At 38.4% G+C, this 23,571-nt stretch overlaps 3 protein-coding genes across 4 annotated transcripts; all 3 read right to left on the bottom strand.

Annotated features, from left to right (window-relative positions):
- Positions 1-3,510: 3,510 nt before the first annotated feature.
- LOC115596265 (nuclear factor 7, brain-like) lies at positions 3,511-5,113 on the bottom strand. The gene has a single exon (XM_030441154.1). It carries the CDS (start codon positions 5,111-5,113, stop codon positions 3,719-3,721), a length of 1,395 nt encoding a protein of 464 aa, XP_030297014.1. The 3' UTR covers positions 3,511-3,718.
- Positions 5,114-7,690: 2,577 nt separating this feature from the next.
- LOC115596266 (tripartite motif-containing protein 35-like) lies at positions 7,691-11,498 on the bottom strand. 2 transcript variants are annotated; one of them, XM_030441157.1, is made up of 3 exons: positions 11,358-11,498; positions 10,108-11,262; positions 7,691-7,985 (listed from the first exon to the last, which is right to left on the bottom strand). In XM_030441157.1, exons 2-3 carry the CDS (start codon positions 11,243-11,245, stop codon positions 7,921-7,923), a joined length of 1,203 nt encoding a protein of 400 aa, XP_030297017.1. In that variant the 5' UTR covers positions 11,246-11,262; positions 11,358-11,498; the 3' UTR covers positions 7,691-7,920. The 2 variants fall into 2 exon arrangements, with proteins under 2 accessions (XP_030297017.1, XP_030297016.1); XM_030441156.1 differs by lacking the exon at positions 7,691-7,985 and having other exon boundaries at positions 8,432-11,262.
- Positions 11,499-17,843: 6,345 nt separating this feature from the next.
- On the bottom strand, positions 17,844-21,694 carry LOC115596284 (nuclear factor 7, ovary-like). Its single transcript, XM_030441183.1, has 2 exons — positions 20,249-21,694; positions 17,844-20,154 (listed from the first exon to the last, which is right to left on the bottom strand). The coding sequence occupies exon 2, from the start codon at positions 20,135-20,137 to the stop codon at positions 18,752-18,754; it is 1,386 nt and encodes a 461-aa protein (XP_030297043.1). The 5' UTR covers positions 20,138-20,154; positions 20,249-21,694; the 3' UTR covers positions 17,844-18,751.
- Between the last annotated feature and the right edge of the window lie 1,877 nt (positions 21,695-23,571).

Genomic DNA, 23,571 nt, shown 5'->3' with positions numbered 1-23,571 from the left:
TGATGAACTTTCCTTTTTCCTTTAAAATCTTCTCAACCTCGCCTGATGAGAAAACACATGCAGACTGCAGTGATTTATGACTTTGACTCCCCTTTACATTCCAGTCTTCTACTCTCGTCCAGATTTTAACAAAGTTAGAATAACTATTAGGCCAGAACCTAATCTTATGGAAAGTAAGACATTATTAATCAGGAAAGAAAGTTCATACAATTAATTTTAATTTTATTTCTCTGGGATTTACATTGACTGAGATAAGTTAAATGTGTGTAAATGGCTTATGTTCTATGAAGCCACTCTCCAGTGATGACCCCTGATAAGATTTGGACAAGTTTGAAAAATATTTTCTTACTTATTGAGTCACGTCACCAATCAATATTATAGTATTCCCTGTTATAAGAAGTATTAAGCTAGAGCTAAAAGACATTTGAGCATTAATTATTTCTATTGTAATAATCAAGTGTGTTTAAATGTTACTATTTTTGACTGTTAATGATTTAATCATTCATGTGATTTGTGTTTTAAGCCATGGTGTCAGTCTGGGAAAGGTGAAATAATTTAAACATTAAAATGTTAGTTCAGTTTAAATAGTTTTGTGGGTATTCAGACTTGTTATCAACTCTGAGATGACCACTGGCAGCCCAGCCCCCCCTTTGTGTCACGTCTGCTATCAGACTGAACCAAACAGAGGGACATCTCTCTGAGCTCTCTCTACTTCACTACTCTTCACCTCATTCTATGTTTTTATATACTTCTCTAAACTCCATACTTTAAGCTTTAGGCTATTTACTTAATTCTAGGCCTTACGCAAGGGCTCTTTCTTTTTATACTTCATGTTTTACTCACTTCAAGACATCACCTCTAAGAGAAGTTGCTTGTGCATTACCTTTGTAACTTTATACATTTTCAACTTCAGGTATCTTCCAGAACAAATTCTGCTTAAGATGTTATATCAAGTTAAGTGAAGTGACCTGACTTCAAGAAAGTAGACTTTAATTTGAAATTCTCTCTTATTAAGGTAACCAAGGATAAAATGGTCAGTCGACGAAGCATCCTTCAGTTATCTTAGTGAAGAAGTTAATTTAGTTAATCAGTCAGAGACTAAGAACCACCACTCAGAGCAAAAGAAAGACTCTTTTGCCTGGTCGAACCCGCTCTGCCCCCAACAAACCCTAGCTGTGCCACCAGCTGGCTATTGGATCGAGACTGCCACCCTGCAATTAACCCCTTAACGCCTATTGTCGCAAATTCGCATCAAACCGCTTCTATTCAGAATGCAGCTGAGATAGTGCGTGTGTTTCCCCAATGTCGGTTCATTCCATATACTAGAAGACAAAATCAACATAATTAATCTAGTACACACACATACACTCACATATTTTTTTTTTATTGTTGATTTGTTATCATTTTCATGATGAAGTTTTGAATGTCTGTCATGAAACCAGATAACAATTTAAATTTAAATAGTATGTTGGCATTAATAAAATCAATTTCATGCCTTAGATGGGAAATGTGTTTTAATTACTACTTTATTACTAATTATTGATTGTATCATAACCCAAATTTATAACTATTCTATGTGCTACAGTCAAATTAATTATCTCCACTTAATTTAGTCTCTGCTTGAAACCAAAAACACAAATAATTATTTTTTTTTTATCATAATTGCATATAAATTCAGACGTCAAGGGGTTAAAGGACAGCCAGGGCCGCTGAAGACGACTACTTGCAGCTTGCTGACTCTCCAAACGACGCTCAGACAAGGATCCATGCCTTCATCCTGATGGATTCACACGTATAGAATATGAGTTGGTGTCCCTTTGGCTCTGAACTAATATCTTTGATTTCATGAGAAATTTGGCTTGGGGCTCTGTTAGCATTAAATAATTCTCTTAATATTCATTACTCATTACAGCAGTGATTACAGACTCTTAAATTTGACTTGGGCAGAAACACGTGGTAAAAACAGCTAAAGTACAAAACTTCTATTTCACAGGGCTGGTGTCACTCTACAGCTCTATCTCTGGCTCTACCTCTTGCTCAGGGTGAAATGGAAGGCAGTAACAGCAAAATAGAAAACTTCTATGTTTCTCAGGGCCAGTGGCACGCTGTGATTAACACAAGGAACACTTAAATTGTCATCAGATTGTGACAGCTTGACTAAATGTATTGAATACAGGATATTCAAATGCTGAACTGAAATTCTCACAATTTTTACAGAGCACTTTCAACTTGAATTGATAGCAGCAATGGCAGATGACTCAAAGTGGCAGTTAATAACCTCAAGGATTTTGGTTTATCAAATGGGTCATAAATTTGATTGCTTAATCAATTCTCATTACACTGCAATTGTTTGTAAGTACAAATCACTGTCTACTCCTGTGGTAGACTACTGGTTAAATGTCAAGACTTTTGGCTCAAGTGTTCAAGATGTCAACCTCAAATTTTAGCACTGTCCAAATTATGCTGAAATTAATATTGCACATTTATGAATGAATATAATCAGTACACTGCCTCACACGGGGCACCGATATGGTATGCATCACACGGGGCACCATGTGTAGGGCAACATTAAAATGGTAGTTTGAGGTTTAATTTGGCTATCAATGATAATTAATGATTATCAGGGATAATCATTATCTAGAAATGGTCACCTCGGGGCACCACCCTTAAAGAAAGGAAAACATAGCACATTTACTAAATCGGTCTCATAAAAAGGTACTAAACTGTTCATAACTCTGATTAATAATTAACTTAATAACTACAACCAAATTTACCATAACAGCCAGAAATGGTTGAAGGATTTTGGAGATCTTGACAGTGCAGAGGTTGTCAACATTCACTCTCATACAGTATTAAATAGACAGCAAGAAAGTTGAAGTCTTTCATCAACACAAAGATGAAAATACATAATCTAACTTACATCCTATTCACAGGTGTCTCTGTGTGTATGTGTGTGTGTGTGTGTGTGTGTTTCTATGTGTGTATGTATGTGTGTGTGTGTGTGTGTGTGTGTGTGTGTCTGTATGTAGGTATGTGTGTGTGTGTGTGTGTGTGTGTGTGTGTGTGTGTGTCTGGTAGAACAAAGAAACAGTGGTGGTCACTGATATCACATGTGGGTGTGATATGCTCCAGGCTCAATGAATGTGTGTGTGTGTGTGATTGTGACATGATGCCAGGTAATAGAAGATGGTTAGTTGCATTCAGAGACCCTGAGTCACACACAAATTAAACACATATGCATTACATCAATCAGAGTTTAATTTCCTGTGCTAAGCCATGCTATGCTACCTAAGTCCTTAAATATAGAACGACTCGTCCTCTCACTGAATAGACGATTGACAGCAGAGTTCAACTGATGGAGACTGAAAACACACAGAATCAGAATCATTGTGACTTTATTACATTAAAAGAGAATAAAAAGGTACATTTACAGTATTGTGGATCATTTAACATATTTGTTTAATTACAAACATTTAATATATGTCATAAAATGTAAAAATGTTATTGTTTGGAAACTTTTTTTTTAATTATAGTTTAGATCAAGTTTTTGGATCTGAACAATACAATATGCAGTTATTAATTGATTTGTTTATTTGTGACCATCTTTTATTTGGTTCTTCAAGGTCTCACGCACAAACGCACACACACACACACACACACACACCTTCACATTGAAATCAGAAACTAAGAAAAGATTTTACTGGGGTGAAATACTTCTTTAGCTGCTCTGTTTCAGTCCGACATGCACCTTCAAGGGAGATATCTTCAGTGGGAGTTCATCCACAGTGAAAATGGCTGGAAACATCCTCTCAGTGAAAGTGTGTGTTAAGGTGTGCAGGTGTGTGTTAGTATCAGGATCAGAGAACGACAGCTTTCCTCTGTTCGAGTCCAGATTCACTCTGATCCTCTGGAACTTCTTCTGCACTACAAGACCAGTGGGTGGAGCTGATGCTGATCGCACTGAGTATGTGCCTTTGTATAACCCTATTCTCCATAATCCAGACTGTATGGGTCCCTTCTTCTGGACAGACTCTGCACACACACCCAGTGACCAGCATGTACTGTCTCCAACCTCGACATCCCAGCTGTGAGTCCCTGAGTTAAAGCCCTCAGAGCCCAGAACAAACCTGTGACGATCAAACCTCTCTGGATTATCAGGAAGCTGCTGTTTCTCTCCTCGCCTCACACTGCTCAGATCTTCAGACAGGATGAGTACTGGATGGGCAGTGTTTGGGTCCAGAACCACAGGAGTGTAGGAGACCATGTCCTTCATCTTGTTCCAGATGTTGAAGCTCAGGTTGCCCAGGTGTTTGGCCTGGTCTATCAGAGCTCCTGAGGGCAGCTGTGGATCCTCCAGCAGGAGGCGCTGCTGGACTCTTTCCACTGCAGCCTTGTAGTTGTGCAGGAATGAGACGTCTTCAGCTCTCAGCTCCTCCTCTGTGGCTCTGACTGTGTGTGAAAGAGCTGCTATCTCTCTGCTCAGAGCCTCCATCTTCTCCTTCATCATCTGACTCTTCTGCTCCTCTTCCTCCCTCAGTGCAGCCATCCTGGCCTCCTCTTCCTCTTCTAGAAACTGGTGCAGCTTCTTAAACTGATCCTTGATCTGCCTCTCTGTGTGTCGGGCCTGGACCTTCATGTGTTCTGCTGTCTGTTTAAACTTCACTTTAACTTCTTCAAAAACCTTTAACTTCTCCTTTAAAGGCTCCAGAGTTTCCTGAAGTTTCTTCTTGTGTTGTCGTGCAGCATCATCGATGGGTCTGAATCTGTGGTTGGTGTGTTGTTCTGAGTCTCTGCAGACGAGACACACCGGCTGCTGATGGTCCAGACAGAAGAGTTTGAGTTTCTCAGTGTGCAGACTGCAGAAATCCTCTGAGGCTCTCTGATCTCTCTCCTGTAAGAAGGTCTCACACAGGTTCCTTAACACCAGGTTTACAGGTGGTTTATCCTTTGAAGATCTTCTCTTACAAACTGGACACTCTCTGATTACTTTCTCTGTCCACCAGCTCTGCAGACAGTCTTTACAGAAGCTGTGGCTACATGACAGAACGACAGGCTCTCTGAAGACGTCCTGACACACCGGACAGCAGAGATCCTCCTCTAACCTGGAAGCCATTTTGTCTCTGAGTGACGCTGTGAACACAGCAGACAGTACAGTCAGTTACAGCTCCACTTCCTCCTTCACTTCACAAGTTCATTTCGAGTTCTGGTTCTGGTGGGACTCACCTTCAGTGTGTGGAGCATCTGCAGTGTTGTAGTTTCCTCCTCCTCTCTCCTGTAGATGAACTCACTCAGAGGTTGTTAGTTCAGTCTGAAGTTGAATCTGATCACCTGTTTGTGGTTCTGTACTAAAGAGACACACATACACACAAACCGTTTCATGTTTGTCTCGTGTGAGTCAGGTGAGGGCGGAGCTTCGTCAGACCTCTGAGGAATGCTGTTGGTTCACATGCCACTCAGTAGAGTGTCTAAGTCCAAAGTAATTATTCATATTTTGTTGTTCTGTTTATTTGTTGTCCAGCCTTGAGCCAAAAACAATTTACAAACGTTCATTCAACACAATTATTTTAAATTATTACAATTTGTATGAAAGGATTCATATTGAGCCCACACTTAGATTTACATTTACATTCAGGGCATTTAGCAGATGCTTTTGTCCAAAGCGACTTACAATAAGTACATTTATAACAAGAGTGAAAGCATGACATATCACTGTTGATAGATTCAAAAGACATAAAAAAAAAACAATTGTCAAGCCCTCATTTTAGGATTGTAGCTGCTATTTATCAAAGATACTTTAAGTGCATAAGTGCTATGATTGAAATGCTAACGATACGAGCATACAAGTGCATATTTTTTTTGGTCGGACTCACCTTCAGTATGTGGAGCGTCTGCAGTGTTGTAGTTGTTAGTTCAGTCTAGAGTTCTCAACGGGTCGGCCCGGCCCAACAAACCCGACCGGACTCGCAGGTTCGGGACGAAAAAATACGCAAATGAGCCGGGTCGGGTTGGGCCTTGGGCTTCCTTTTTTATAAAACACATTTCATAAAACATATTTCTTGCAGGTTGTAAATTATATATTGTTCATTGTGAATTATCGCTGTTCACGTGTGATGAAGAGTAAGTCTGGCTGCCTGCTTCATAGGGAGGGGCAGATGCAGATAACGATAACAAGTGTATAAGGAAAACAATGCAGGCACGCGGGAGGTCGGGTTTGGCCGGGTTTGGTCGGGTTCGGACGGGTTCGGACGGGTTCGGACAGACAATTCATGCTGGTGTGTCGGGCTGTGTCGGGTTCAGGCTTAAAAACCCGCGGGCCGGGCCAGGTCGGGTTGTAATTTTCAGGCCTGTTGAGAAGTCTAGTTCAGTCTGAAGGTGGATCTGATCACCTGTTTGTGGTTCTGTATTAAAGAGACGCACACACACATCAACAAATTGTTTTCTGGTTTGTCTCAGGTGAGTCAGTTGTGGGCGGAGCTTTGTCAGACGTCTGCGGAATGCTGTCATTTCACATGACACTCAGAGGAGTGTTTCAGTCCGAAGTACTAATTCATTTCTGGAAATGTAATCTAATACACTTGTTGTTGGAGGGGCTATAGTCCCATCAGAACCAGCGCCAGCTCTGCCTGAACTGTAGTGTTCTCTATCATATTATTACTGACATTAAAGGTTAATCATTTTCTGAAACTTGTCAAGAGGAAATATCAACCTCAAAATATATTAACTTGATTATATCGTCACATTTATTTGGGCACCAGTATCCTCATGATCCGTTTCTTTGTTGTCCAGCCTTAATCCAAAAACATTATAGAAATGTTAATTTAACATAACTAATATTAAATGATTACAGTCTTTCTGAAAGGATTCAGATTGAGCCACACTGAGATATTTAGATCACAATATTTGTTGTGTTTAGAGTCAGGAAGCAGTGGAACAGGTGTTTCTTTTGACCTGTTACTTTCACACAGAGTCTGTTTTTGTTCACTTAATATTCAGTTAACTATGTAAGTAAATCTACAGATATGTACAAAAAGTGTCCTCAGGAAAGGCCTGAGAGTTTAGTCACACTGACTGAAGACAAATGCAACTGTTTATGACCCAAGTGCCCAATAATCAGCATTAAATGGGCGATAAGTAGTCTTGAAGAGAGTTTTAACTTTTACATTGTAAACAAGGTCATAATACAAACTTTTCTCCATCAGCAAATAAACAAACTGTTTCTCAGAGGAAAATAAGGTCCCGGAACACCGTTTGAAGACAGAAAGGTGTCAGGGTCCGCCACATATAAACACAGTATAAACTGTGTGGTTGTCCTTTATTGTCAGTTTGTTTATTCAGTTTATTTAGTCATGAAAACAAAGAGGGTTTGTTTATTTAGTTAGTCTAAAACCAGCCAATGAGGATCTTTGTCTTCTGATTGAAGTTATATTTTGGTGAAACATGAGGAGAGTCTGGAGGTGGAGAACTGACGTGGTTTTAATTATCTGATCACATGAACACACTTATAACGACCTCATTATCTCATCTACTCACCAATGTTATGTACTAAATGTTTGACGCTTAAATTATTTTTATGATAACAACAATTTAATTACCTTATTATCTTACATTTATTTGACTTAATCACATTTAAATAACAAATCTCATTTTCATTCCTTCATCATTTATTCATCATTTAACAGGATGTGCAGGGAAGTTTGGTCATTTTTTGACCAGGAACACAGTTTGAATAAAAACAATTAAAATTCAATAAAAGTGTCCGTCACCCATTTTACATGTTCAGATGCAGAGAGTGGAGGAGAACATCAAGCCTTCACTCAGTCAGAAACGGTTGTTTGTCATCAGGTTAAAGCAGAAACCATCTTGTTGTCCTCAGTTTGACTCTGGCTTGGATCCTTGTTGCATCTCTCAACTTCAAAAACATCAACAAGTTGTCTGACAGATAATTCTGAGCTGTACATGTAACCAGAGCTGATGTTTGCTGCCTTCTGCAGATAGATAGATAGATAGATAGATAGATAGATAGATAGATAGATAGATAGATAGAATTACTTTAATGATCCCAGACTGAGAAATTATTTTGTTGTTTGCAGGCTGCACAACCCAGAGCTGCAGAAAGAAAACCTGCAGAACTCATCACATCCAGGCAGCTATCAAACATGTCTGGAGCTCACTGTCACTTTATTGATGTTTCTGGTTTCATGTCTTCTATTGTCTTTATTCAGTGTTTGTTTTACATATTCACTCATATCAATATTTGAAGTTTTGACCCTTCACAAAGGGAGAAACAGCAGAGAGAAATTCAGTTCTTCAGTCAGCAACATTACGTGAACCTAATCTGAGACATCCACCTTAAATATAGAACGACTTGTCCTCTCACTGAACAGATGACTGACAGCAGATTTTAACTAATGGAGACTGAAAACACAGAGAATCAAAATCATTCTGACTTTATTGCATCAAAAGAGAAACAAAAGGTACATTTACAGTATTTTGGATCATTCTATGTATTTTTATCATTACAAACATTTCATATATGTCATAAAACTTTGATTTTATTGGTTAGAAACTTCTAGTTCAGATTCTAGTTATAGTCGTTCTACCTTTTGGGTGGAAGTGAACACCACAGCCCTTTTACTCTGTTTTTCCACAACTGCAGCATCATTTTAAAAAAGAAAGTATTTCTGCAGCAGAGAGAGAATGTTTTATTTAAAGTTGTAGTTTTCAGCTATTTTTTTTATATTTGCTAAAATCATCATCATGATCTGACAGTAGAATAAGATAAAAGTCAGCTGTCTGTGGCTCCACCCAGTGGCTGTAATTGGATTTGCTAGAATCCACCGCTCCTGGATCAACACAACCAATCAGAGACAAGGGAAGTGTCTGAGAAATGTCAATCATTCATTCTGCTGACAGCCTCCCTCTCGCAGATGCAGTTTCTGCTCTCACCTGATCAGATACATTCAAGCCCAAACTGTAAAACATTGGCGAGGAACAGACAACAACAACATAGCCGAGAAATGCCCCACCATTGCCCACGTCAAAGAGAAGAAATAACAAGAGTGACGAAGAAAAGCAGTGTGAAAACAAAGAATTGGACCAAGCCAGAGAGAAAACAAGGATAATAAATATCGAAGCGTCATTTCGGAGCTGTGGGATCTGTCAGGACTTTTCTGCTGGACAGGTAAGAACCTGTTTGAAATATGTTTCTCTATGTTTTAACCACAAGGCTAAGATGGTGGCGGTTACAGTCATACTCACAATAGTGCAGATGGCCGTACAATGTTGCATCGAGCTACATATCTTGTTGCTAAATCTAGCTTGTTAGCTTGTATGCTAATTCCGATGTTTAGCTTTATCTTTATGGCAGCTGGTTAGCAAAAGTATTTTTCAAGTTATATGTTAGTTTGTGTTCATGGCGCTCTGAAGTGGTTGAATTGGATTAGAGAAATAAGGTTACTCATGCTTCAGTGAGGCGGCAGGCAGAAATGTTGCACTGGGTAATGATTACCTGGTAACTCTATCGACCTGTGAGGAATATTATTTGTTACTCAGTATATCTACAGTTACTCGGCATGAGGCACTCGCTATTGTAATTTATGTTATATTGGTCAGAAATAGAACAATCAGGGCTTATTTTGTTGTTAATTTGAATGCGCCATCATGGTAGTCTGGCGTCCTCTGTTACCATAGTTACAAGCCTGCTCCTGCACAGCAGAATCTGTGGGAGGGGCTTTGAAGGCAGGGCTGCAGCACAGCAGAGATGAAGAAGGACTGACCTGGGAACTGTATCATTCAGATATTGTAGCTAACTCCAGACTGCAGCTTTATGGGGCGTCTTTCCAGAGATTAAATACTAACTGCTCTGTTCCATTGTCACACACACCCTCAGGGGTGATATCTTCACTGGGAGTTCATCCCCAGTGCTAATGAATGGAAACATCCTCTCAGTGAAAGTGTGTGTGAAGGTGTGTAGGTGTGTGTTAGTATCAGGATCAGAGAATGACAGCTTTCCTCTGTTCCAGTCCAGATTCACTCTGATCCTCTGGAGCTTCTTTTGCATAATGAGATCAGTATCTGGAGCTGGTGGTGACCCCACTGAGTATTTACCTTTGTACATCATCATTCTCCATAATCCAGACTGTATGAGTCCCTTCCTCTGAGCATACTCTGCCGAAACACCCAGTAACCAGTAGGAATTGTCTCCAACCTCGACTTCCCAGCTGTGAGTCCCTGAGTTAAAGCCCTCAGAGCCCAGGACAGAGCTGTGAACATGAAACCTCTCTGGATTATCAGGAAGCTGCTGTTTCTCTCCACATCTCACACTGCTCAGATCTTCAGACAGGATGAGTACTGGATGAGCAGTGTTTGGGTCCAGAACCACAGGAGTGTAGGAGACCATGTCCTTCATCTTGTTCCAGATGTTGAAGCTCAGGTTGCCCAGGTGTTTGGCCTGGTCTATCAGAGCTCCTGAGGGCAGCTGTGGATCCTCCAGCAGGGGGCGCTGCTGGACTCTTTCCACTGCAGCCTTGTAGTTGTGCAGGAATGAGACGTCTTCAGCTCTCAGCTCCTCCTCTGTGGCTCTGACTGTGTGTGAAAGAGCTGCTATCTCTCTGCTCAGAGCCTCCATCTTCTCCTTCATCATCTGACTCTTCTGCTCCTCTTCCTCCCTCAGTGCAGCCATCCTGGCCTCCTCTTCCTCTTCTAGAAACTGGTGCAGCTTCTTAAACTGATCCTTAATCTGCCTCTCTGTGTGTCGGGCCTGGACCTTCATGTGTTCTGCTGTCTGATCAAACTTCACTTTAACTTCTTCAAAAACCTTTAACTTCTTCTTTAAAGGCTCCAGAGTTTCCTGAAGTTTCTTCTTGTGTTGTTGTGCAGCTTCATCGATGGGTCTGAATCTGTGGTTGGTGTGTTGTTCTGAGTCTCTGCAGACGAGACACATTGGCTGCTGATGGTCCAGACAGAAGAGTTTGAGTTTCTCAGAGTGCAGACTGCAGAGACCTTCTGAAGCTCTCTGATCTCTCTCCTGTAAGAAGGTCTCACACAGGTTCTTTAATGCCATGCTTAAAGGTGGTTCCCTTGAAGATCTTCTTTTACAAACTGGACACACCTGTGTTTGTCTCTCTGTCCACCAGCTCTGCAGACAGTCTTTACAGAAGCTGTGGCTACATGACAGAACGACAGGCTCTCTGAAGACATCATGACACACCGGACAGCAGAGATCCTCCTCTAACCTGGAAGCCATTTTGTCTCTGAGTGATGCTGTGAACACAGCAGACAGTACAGTCAGTCACAGCTCCACTTCCTCCTTCACTTTACTGAAGTTAACTTTGAGTTCTGATTTTGGTCGGACTCACCTTCAGTGTGTGGAGCGTCTGTAGTGTTGTAGTTTCCTCCTCCTCTCTCCTGTAGATGAACTCACTCAGAGGACGTTGTTAGTTCAGTCTGAAGGTGGATCTGATCGTCTGTCTGTGGTTCTGTACTAAAGAGAAACACACCGACAAACTGTTTTCTGGTTTGTCTCAGATGAGTTAGATGAGGGCGGAGCTTTGTCAGTGCTCAGGAGTGTTTCAGTCCAAAGTCCTGATTTATTGCTGGAAATGTATTCTGACACACTTGTTGGAAGGGCTATTGTCTCATCAGAAACAGTGCAAGCACTGCCTAAACTGTACTGTTCTCCATAATATTATTACTGATATTAAAGGTTGATCCCTTTCTGAAACTTGTCAACAGGAAATACCAACCTCAAAATATATATACTTCATAATGTCGTCACAGTTATTTGGGCCCCAAAATCTTCGTGTTCTGTTTATTTGTTTGTCTAGCCTCGATCCAAAAACATGTTACAAATATTTATTTAACATAACTGTAGGAACACATGCTTCCTCTTTGAACTATGAACTGAGGCCTTTCTGCCTCTCTGCAAGGTAAACGACTTTTTATAGCTTAATTGACCTTGTGACCCATTTGTACAAGGAGTCTCCATACACAGTCTCTTACCTATCTGGACAAAGGAACTTTATTTCCTTAAGTATAAAGACACTTTGGACACACAATATTTCTTCTATCACACCCATCTCTAGAGGCCCTCGTAGGTTGTAAAACTGAATTCACCACTGCTCTGCCAGAGACACCCACGCCTTTCCTTTCAGGGTTAATTTAGGTTCAATTGATCACAATTGAATTGAGAACTCCCCTTCAAAATCCTCTCATCCTCACCTAATGACACATGCAGACTGCAGTGATTTATGACTTTGACTCCCCTTTACATTCCTCAGAGTCTTCTACTCTCTTCCAGATTTGAATAAAGTTAGAATAACTATTAAGTCAGAACCTAATCTTATGAAAAGTAAGATATTATCAATCAGGAAACAAAGTTCATGCAATTAATTTTAATTTTATTTCTCTGTGATGAAAATTGAGTGAGATAAGTTAAATGTTCAAAAATGTCTTATGTTCTATGAAGCTACTCTCCAGTGATGACCCCTGATAATATTTGGACAAGTTTGAAAAATACTTTTTCTTATTTATTGAGTCACGTTACCAATCAATTTTAAAGTATTCCCTGTTATAGGAAGTATTAAGCCAGAACTAAAATAAATATGAGCATTAATTATTTCTATCGTAATAATCAAGTGTGTTTAAATGTTCAACCATGTACTATTTTTGACTGTTAATGATTTAATGATTCATGTGATTTGTGTTTTAAGACAGTCCACATTAAGCCATGGTGTCGTTCTGGGAAAGGTGAAACACAATTTAAACATTAAAATGATAGTTTAGTTTAGTTTAGTCAGTTTTGTGAGTTTTGTGAGTCTCTCTCTGAGTTCTCTCTACTTCACCACTTGTCACTTCATTCTACCTTTTTATATACTCCTCCTCACTTTAAGCTTTAGGCTCTTTACTTAATTATAGGCCTTACGCAAGGGCTCTTTCTTTTTATACTTCAAGTTTTACTCTCTTCAAGACATCACCTCTAAGATAAGTTTCTTGTGCATAAACTTTGTAACTTTTACATTTTCAACTTCAAGTATCTTTCAGAACAAAGTTCTGTTTTAATTTGTTGTATCAAGTTTAGAGATGTGACCTGAATTAAAGAAAGTGGACTTAATTTGAAATTCTCTCTTATTAAGGTAACCAAGGAAAAACCGATCAGCTGACGAAGCACCCTTTAGTTATCTTAGGGAAGAATCAGTCAGAGACTAAGAACCACCACTCAGAGCGAAAGAAAGACTCTTTTGCCTGGTCGAACCGGCTCTGCCTCCAACAAACCCGAGCTGTGCCACCAGCTGGGTATTGGATTGAGACTGCCACCCTGCAGTTAAAGGACAGCCAAGGCCGCTGAAGATGACTACTTGCAGCTTGCTGACTCTACAAACGACGCTCAGACAAGGATCCATTCCTTCATCCTGCTGGATTCACACGTATGATAAATGAGTTTGTGTCCCTTTGGCTCTGAGCTAATATCTTTGATTTCATTAGAAATTTGGTTAGGCGCTCTGTTAGCGTTAAATAATTCTCTTAATATTTAATAGCCTTCACCCAACCCGCAATTTCACCATCAGCAAATTTGATTCATAAACTCATTACAGTAGTTATTACAGACTCTTAAATTTGACTTCGGCTGAAACACGTGGTAAAAACAGCTAAAGTACAAAACTTCTGTTTCACAGGGCTGATGGCACTGTATGGCTCTATCTCTGGCTCTACTTCGTACTCAGGCTGAAATGCAAGGCAGTAACAGCAAAATATAAACTTCTATGTCTCTGAGGGCTGGTTGCACGCTGTGATTAACAAGAGGAACACTTAAGTTGTCATGAAAGTGTGACAGATTGAACACAATGCATTGAATACAGAGCATTTTCAACTTGAATTGATAGCAGCAATGGCAAATGATGTAATGTGGCAGTTAATAACCTAAAAGATGTTGGTTAATCAAATGGGTCATAAATTGGGCACCAATATGTTATGCCTCACATGGGGCACCAATTTACTATAACGGCTAGAAATGGTTGAAGGATTTTGGAGTCCTTGACAGAGTAGAGTCTGTGTGAAGCATCATTCAAGCTGTCTAGGAAAGCAAACTATCAATAAACTGAACTGAGATTACAATCACACCCAAACAGCCAACAAACACAGAAATTGAACACATATGTATTACATCAATTAGAGTTTAAAGTCCTGTGCTTAGCCATGCTATGCTACCTATGTCCAGTTCAAGGTTACCAGTCTTTGAAGAAAAAGGTGCTTGTGGTTGCAGAAGAAGGTTCCGGTGCAGCTCCATGTGTTAGAAACGGTTGTTTGTCATCAGGCCGAATGAGAAACCATCTTGTCGTCCTCTGTTTGACTGACTCGGATCCTTGTTGCATCTCTCAACCTCAAAAACATCAACAAGTTGTCTGACAGATAATTCTGAGCTGTACATGTAACCAGAGCTGATGTTTGCTGCCTCCTGCAGGCTGCACAACCCAGAGCTGCAGAAAGAAAACCTGCAGAACTCATCACATCCAGGCAGCTATCAAACATGTCTGGAGCTCACTGTCACTTCATTTATGTTTCTGGTTTCATTTCTTCTATTGTCTTTATTCATTGCTTGCTTATTTTACATATTCTGTCATGTTAATATTTTGACCCTTGATGAAGGGAGAAACAGCAGAGAGAGATTCAGTTCTTCAGTCAACAGCATTACATGAACCCAATCTGACACGCCCACCTTAAATAAATACCAACTTGTCCTCTCACTAAACAGACGATTGACAGTAGAGTTCAACTGATGGAGACTGAAAACACACAGAATCAGAATCATTGTGACTTTATTACATCAAAAGAGAAGAAAAAGGTACATTTACAGTATTTTGGATCATTTATTTCATTACAAACATTTCATATATGTCATAAAACTTTGATTTTATTGTTTAGAAACTTCTAGTTCAGATTCTAGTTGTAGTCTTTTACCTTTTGAGTAGAAGTGAACACCACAGTCCTTTTACTCTACTGCAGGGAGAGAACGTGTTATTCAAAATTGTGGTTTGTAATTATCAGAAATCCTTTAATGTCCCACAGACGGGGAAATTGTTTTCTTTGCCAAAATCATCATCATGATCTGACAGTAGAATAAGATACAAGTCAGGTGTCTGTGGCTCCACCCAGTGGCTGTAATTCAATATGCTAGAATCTACCACTCCTGGATAAACACAAAAAATCAGAGACAAGGGGAGTGTCTGAGAAATGTCAATCATTCTCGTGCAACTCCCCCCCCCCCATCTCAAAATTGACAGAAAAAAAGTAACTTTCTTCTGAAACTCATGTTGTTCTGAGAGATGAAGGCTATTTGAAATTTTTCAATGTTATTTGTAGCCCACAATCACATTGCCTCAGTGGGCTCTACAATCTGTACAGTGAAAGAAATCCTTAGGTCCTTGATTAAAATATGGAAAAACGTAATGCAAGAAATTGCCAAGAAACTTAACATCTCATACAACAGTGTTTACTATTCCCTACAAATAACTGGTTTGAACCAGAATAGAATGAGAAGTGGTACGCTCCGACAGTGTTGTCTCACAGGTCCTCAACTGGCAGCTTCATTAAATCTCTGCAACAGCTGCTGCTGCAAAAATGTAAGCACACCATTCACATAGATGTGAGTTGATGCACTGACTGACTGACATATGTAACATTGCTATTTGTAGAACGACGCTACAAATATGTATGAAGGCTTGACTACAGCCACTTCCTGTTTGTATCTGGGGGTTTCAGCAGAAATAAGCAGCAGCAACATTGGTCAAACTGTCCTCGAGTACACTGCAATACACACCTGAGTTCACTGTTTCAGCAGCGTATGCTTTAATCTGCACAGATCTGAGGACATAAACAGTTTCCTAACAAGTCTTTCTCAGCTTCAAGAAAAAAAAGTTTCAGAGTTCGACAGGAACTATAACGAAGATTAAAAACGAGTGTGATTGGCTGGAGATGATGCATCACACCAAGAGGAAGTTCAAAACAGCTTGCTCAAAGACTTGATCAAGGAAAAGAAACAATCACACTGCAGGGGAAGAACATCAGAGAAACTGAGGAGGTAAACCTGTGGTGACTTTCCAAGAGCTTATACATTTAATATTTGCTCATTTGAGGTTTACGCCTTCCTGAAACATTTAGTGAAGTTAACCTTGTGTTTCTCTTTCAGTCCTGTATTGATCCGTGAACATGGAGAAACAGATTACCGTCTGGATCGGCGCGGTGCTGCTGTTGGCGTCCCTGAACTGTTCTGAAGCCCAAGTTATACCGACGTACTTTGAGGTTGGCGGTACACTCGACCTGAGGCCTACTGTGACTGAGACTATCACCGACATCCTGTGGAAATACAATGAGAATCTACTGGCTGAATGGGTGAAGGATGAGGCTGAGTTGTTATATTTTGACAAATATCAAGGCCGCACAACCCTGAACACAGCCACTGGACAGCTGGTGATCAACAACATGGACAAAGATGATGTGGGTATGTACACAGTGGAAAGAAACAACAGGGTTCACGGTCAGAGCTATGATGTCAGATGGATCACCAGAGTACCCAAACCTATTGTTGTGTTCAGATCACTGACATGTGGCCCAAAGTGAACCGAAGGAAAACCCGCTTTTTTAAGGTAAAACCTGAAGTTTGAAAAGTCCTGAAGAATTTCCAAAAGACTCTTGCTACATGCCGTCTTCTGGGTGTTTGTTGGGTGCGTACTGTTGATAACAAGAAGCAACATCAGGAAACTGATCGGTTGACATCAAGACAAAACCAGCTTAACCACCTGATGTACTTGTGAAGCTTTTATTTTTATTGCATTCAAAACAGCTACATTCATATCTAACCACTGATTAAAAAGTACGTTGATATCCAGCCCTTCAATACTGGTATTTGTCAACTGCCCACCTTCTGTTCTATTAACATTTTGTGGTTTGTGTGATGTCTTGCTTTTTTCTCGCCTTTTAGCTTTTTCTCATCTTAGCTGCTGGAATTTTAAAGGTCATTGATAAGTAATGATCAGTACTGTCTGATCAGTTTCACCCTGCAAGTTATCTTCCTGTAGTCTGATCATGGGCTGTGTCGCTGGGTTAAAAACATGTCTGAGGAACTGATAGAGGGAAGTAGACGGGTTGATGAACATATGATGAAACAGTCATTCTGAGAACATGTATTACATTTTTTAGTTTGAATCATCAATGTTTGTATTCTGCATCAAATGATATGTTATTGGCTGTAAATCGTATGAACTGATGTCGTCTGATGTTCCTTTGCGATGAGTAAAGAGAATAAAATGATTGAAGTGATGACTTGAGTTGTGTGTTCAACACTGACGCCAGCCCGACTCACAGCATGTTAACCACATATTGCATATTCAACAGATATTCGCTCCAGATCCATATAACAAATCTATTGTGAGGGTTAATGTGTATTTAATTGATATAATGTAAATATAAGAATATAGAAATTATTTTGTCATGGGACACCAAATTGAGATGAATTTAAAATCCAGGAAGTACAGGAAGACATTCTGACATTGATTTTGGGTCAGTGGGTCAAATGAACTGGAAGATATTGACAAAGAATTTCTTATATTTTATAAAAAATATGAACATAAAATATGAAGAGGACTGATGAACCTGTCTGAACATAAAAAAATTTCTGATATGAGGGGATTAAAAAAAGCTTCATTATCATCCATAAAAGTGACAATATAGATTATTAAATCCAGGACTGAGGATGAAAAACTGAGTGCGGTTAATACTGCATGTTATTAATGTCATTAATTCAACCGTCGCTGTGGTGAACAGATAATTCTGGAGACAAAAACACAGAATCAGAATCATTGTGACTTTATTACATCAAAAGAAAACAAAATGTACATTAACAGTATTTGGATCAGTTGACATATTCATTACATTACAAACATTTCATATATATCATAAAACTTTGAACAACAAAACATGCAGTTGTTATTTGATCTGTTTATTTTTGACCGTCTTTATTTGGTTCTTCATGGTCACACACACAACATTTTTATGTTGACAAATCCTTTTTGATATATAAAACATCTACAGAGCTCGTCGAATGGCGCAGAATCAAAGTCTCTCTTTTCCTTAAAAACATTATTATGATTGTGAGTAAATAATTTAAAAATGTTTGTCGGGTCCAAATGAATTGTTCTGTGTTTCTCTGTGTGAGAATTCTGACAGTTGGTTCAGCTTCTAAAGAGGTTTGTCAGCAAATAGTATCACACAGTTTGTATCTCGTGGTGTCTGTGTGTCTTCACTGATCAACAGTCTTGGTAGTTGCCAAGTGTGTGAGAAAAAAAGGCTAACGTGAGCTAACTAGTGTCAGAAAAGTTAGCTAGTGCACAAACTGGCAACCACCTGAGGGGGCAGATGATTGGAACAAAACAGGTGTTGTGATGTAAATGTGATGGAAGGAGGAGATGGAACGCCACATTTAGAGCCTGAATGTTTTCAATGACACCTTTAAAGACACAACATCATAGATAGATATTATAGTTTTTCACCGTTAAGCTGCAACACAATATTGTTCGTCAGCATCCAGTCGCCTCACTGTCTTCTCTTTCAGAACTTTCTCTGAGTCAAAACCAAGCCCTGTCCAATCAGATGCAGCGCTGTGCACTCTGGGTGTTTTAGTCTTTCTATCTTTTGAGTAGAAGTGAACACCACCGTCCTTTTACTCAGGATGAAAGGATGAAATACTTCTTTAACTGCTCTATTCCCCTGTCACACGCAACCTCACAGGTGATATCTTCAGTGGGAGTTTATCCCCAAGACAAATGTATGGAAACAACTTCTCACTGAAAGTGTGTGTTAAGGTGTACAGGTGTGCGTTAGTATCAGGATCAGCGAACAACAGCTTTCCTCTGTTCCAGTCCAGATTCACTCTGATCCTCTGGAGCTTCTTCTGCACTACAAGACCAGTGGGTGGAGCTGGTGCTGACCCCACTGAGTATTTACCTTTGCTTAAAAAGATTACCCAGATTCCAGACTGTATGAGTCCCTTCCTCTGGACAGACTCTGCACACACACCCAGTGCCCAGCATGTACTGTCTCCAACCTCGACGTCCCAGATGTGAGTCCCTGAGTTAAAGCCCTCAGAGCCCAGGACAGACCTTTGACGATCAAACCTTTCTTTGTTATCAGGAAGCTTCTGTATCTCTCCATCTCTCACACGGCTCAGATCTTCAGACAGGATGAGGTTTGGATGAGCAGTGTTTGGGTCCAGAACCACAGGAGTGTAGGAGAACATGTCCTTCATCTTGTTCCAGATGTTGAAGCTCAGGTTGCCCAGGTGTTTGGCCTGGTCTATCAGAGCTCCTGAGGGCAGCTGTGGATCCTCCAGCAGGTGGCGCTGCTGGGCTCTTTCCACTGCAGCCTTGTAGTTGCGCAGGAATGAGACGTCATCAGCTCTCAGCTCCTCCTCTGTGGCTCTGACTGTGTGTGAAAGAGCTGCTATCTTTCTGCTCAGAGCCTCCATCTTCTCCTTCATCATCTGACTCTTCTGCTCCTCTTCCTCCCTCAGTGCAGCCATCCTGGCCTCCTCTTCCTCTTTTAGAAACTGGTGCAGCTTCTTAAACTGATCCTTAATCTGCCTCTCTGTGTGTCTGGCCTGGACCTTCATGTGTTCTGCTGTCTGTTTCATCTTCACTTTAACTTCTTCACAAACATTTAACTTCTCCTTTAAAGGCTCCAGAGTTTCCTGAAGTTTGTTCTTGTGTTGTTGTGCAGCTTCATCGATGGGTCTGATTCTGTGGTTGGTGTGTTGATCTGAGTCTCTGCAGACGACACACACCGGCTGCTGATGGTCCAGACAGAAGAGTTTGAGTTTCTCAGAGTGCAGATTGCAGAGACCCTCTGAAGCTCTCTGATCTCTCTCCTGTAAGAAGGTCTCACACAGGTTCTTTAATACCAGGTTTACAGGTGGATGTTCCCTTGAACATCTTCTGTTACAAGATGGACACTCTCTGATTTCTTTCTCCGCCCAGTAGCTCTGCAGACAGTCTTTACAGAAGCTGTGGCTACATGACAGGATGACAGGATCTTTAAAGATTTCAATGCAGACCGGACAGCAGAGACCCTCCTCTAATTTGGAAGCCATTTTGTCTCTGAGTGATGCTGCGAACACAGCAGACATTACAGTCAGTCACAGCTCCACCTCGTCCTTCATTTCACTGAAATTAATTTGAGTTCTGGTTCTGTTCGGACTCACCTTCAGTATGTGGATTCGTCTGCAGTAATGTAGTTTCCTCCTCCTCTCTCCTGTAGATGAACTCACTCAGAGGACGTTGTTAGTTCAGTCTGAAGGTGGATCTGATCGTCTGTCTGTGGTTCTGTACTAAAGAGACGCACACACACCCAGAAACTGTTTCCTGTTTGTCTCAGATGAGTCAGATGAGGGCGGAGCTTTGTCAGACCACTGATGAATCCTGTTGGGTCTCATGTGATGCAGGCGAGCGATTCAGTCCAAAGTACTGATTAATTGCTGGAAATTCAATCTGATACACTTGCTGTTAATGTTGGGAGGGCTATAGTCTCCCTAGAACCCGCACTGCCCAAACTCTATTTTTTTCTATTAAAAGTTTATCATTTTCTGAAACTTGTCAAGAGGAAATATTAACCTCAAAATATATTAACTTGATAATATCGTCACATTTATTTTGGCACCAATATCTTTATGTTCTGTTCATTTGTTGTCCAGTTGATCCAAAACAATAATAAAATTTTAAAAAATGGAGGAAAAAATGTTTTCCATGGCCAATAATGCCATTAAAATACTACATGTGAGGCTTATTGAAAAAAAAAATATATTTTTTTTGTGTAGCTAATTTTCATTTAAAATAACAGTGGCAGGTATTTAAAAGGTTAAAATCTTGGTTATCCTTATGGATACTATTTTTATGGCAGTTTTGGATATAGAAAATGTTTTTGTGCTTCATCTGGTCTTATATCTACATAAGATTATAAATAAAAGAACATGTTAAGTTGAAACAATTTTTTTTAAGTATATGGAAAATAATTTTTTTGTCTTTCTTTTTCATATTTTTTTTTTTAAGTATCAGCGGCATCATGTAAACAAACTGGTATGATATGGCTAAAATCCTTAAAAGGAATAAATATTTGGTGGTAATTATCAGGGCCGATGATGGTTGAAAAATGTAACACAGTGAAAGTTGAAAACAAATAATATATAGTTTCTTAATGGCAGTTTTTGCATCAAATATGTGAGTATTTTTTCACGTTATCAAATATTTTGTCTTATTTTATTTTTGCGAAGCTGTTGTTACATCAAGTAAAATGTAAAGTGTATTACTTTTACTTGTCATGGAACACAGTGTTTAAAGTAATAGTATATATTTTCTGTGTCTGTTATGACATTCTTTAACATGGAAAATTTTTTTGCACCAAATGTGTGAGTATTTTTTCCATTTCATGAAATATTTTGTCTATTTTATTTTTTGACAGTTTCACACGTGTTAGGTAAAATGCAGAGCGTATTACTTTTACTTGTAATGGAGTATGTAAAAAAATATGAATATATAAGACAGGGTTAATGGGGTCAGGCAAAAAATGTTTCTTTTTAAAAGTATATGGAAAATAACTTGTTTTTTGTTTTGTTTTTCATAAAAAAAAATTAAAAAATAACAGCGCCATCATATAAACACACTTTTATCATAAGGGTTAAAATCCTGAAAATGAATGAATATTTGGTGAAAATTATTAGGAGTCATGTTGGTTGAAAAATGTAAAACAGTGAAAGTTGAAAAATAATAATATATAGTTTTTTGAATGGCAGTTTTTGCACCAAATTTGTGAGTATTATTCACATTTTATTAAATACTTTATCTTATTTTTCACAAGCTGCAAGACTGTTAAGTAAAATGTAAAGTGTCTTAGTTTTACTTGTGATGGTTCAAGTTTAAAGTAATAATTTATAGTATTTTTTTGACATTCTCTAACATGGAACATTTTTTTTTGCACCAAATGTGTGAGTATCTTTCCCATCATATTAAGTACTTTGTCTCATTTTATTTCTCATCAGTCGCAAAAGTGTTACGTAAAATGCAGTGTTTGTTACTTTTACTTGTAATGGAGTATTTATATATATGATTTTAAATATCTGAATATATATAACAGGGTTAATGGGGTCAACAAAAAAAAAATCTTTTTAAAAGTACATGGAAAATAACCTTTTTGTGTTTAGTTTTCGTAAAAAATAAACTAAATTAAGATTATTTGATGGTAATTATCAGGACCGATGTTGGTTGAAAAATGTAACACAATGAAAGTTGAAAAATAAGAATATATAATTTTTTAATGGCAGTTTTTGCACCAAATATGTGAGTATGTTTAACATTTTATTAAATATTTTGTCTTATCTTATTTTTTACAAGCTGCACGAGTGTTAAGTAAAATGTAAAGTGTCTTAGTTTTACTTGTCATGGAACACAGTGAATAATTTATAGTATTTTTATGACATTCTTTAAAATTGAACATTTTTTTGCACCAAATGTGTGAATATTTTTCCCATTGTATTAAATATGTTGTCTTATTTTATTTTTTTCCAGTTGCATGAGTGTTAAAATGCAGTGTATTACTTTACTTGTAATGGAGCATCTGAAAAAATCTGAACATATATATATAACAGGGTTAATGGGGTCAGAAATGTTTATTTTTCAAAGTATATGGAAAATAACCATATAACCTTTTTGTGTTTTGTTTTCATGAAAAATAAACTAAATAACAGCGGAATCATGTAAAGAAACTTGTATTATATTGCTAAATCCTTAAAATGAATGAATATTTGGTGGTAATTATCAGGACCAATGTTGGTTGAAAAATGTAACACAGTGAATGCTGAAAAATAATAATTATATATTTTTTAATGGCAGTTTTTGCACAAAATTTGCAAGAAAGTTTCACATTTTATTAAATATTTTGTCTTATTATATTTTTGACAAGCTGCACGAGTGTTAAGTAAAATATAAAGTCTATTGCTTTTACTTGTAATGGAACACAGTGAAAGTTGAAAGTAATGATATATAATATTTTTATAATATTCTTTAACTTGTAACATTGTTTTGCACCAAATGTGAGTATTTTTCCCATTTTATTAAATATTTTGTATTATTTTATTTTTCAACAGTTGCACAAGAGGTAAAATGCAGAGTGTATTACTTTGACATGTAACGGTGTATCTAATATATATATATATATATATATGTATATATATATATATATATATATATATATATATATATATATATATATATATATATATATACACACATATATATATACATATATATATATATATATATATATATATATATATATATATATATATATATATATATATATATATATATATATATATATGAATATATATAACAGGGTTAATGGGGTCAGGAAAATAATGTTTATATATAGAAAAAGTATATAGAAAATAACCTTTTTGTGTTTTGTTTTTCATAAAAAATAAACTAGATAACAGCAGCATCATATTAAACAAACTGGTATTATATCGCTAAAATC

This window comes from Sparus aurata, chromosome 15 (assembly GCF_900880675.1).
Source record: "Sparus aurata chromosome 15, fSpaAur1.1, whole genome shotgun sequence".
Taxonomy (NCBI): domain Eukaryota; kingdom Metazoa; phylum Chordata; class Actinopteri; order Spariformes; family Sparidae; genus Sparus; species Sparus aurata.
The sequence above is the reverse complement of the archived record's forward strand: the minus strand, read 5'-3'. Positions and strand labels throughout refer to the sequence as shown.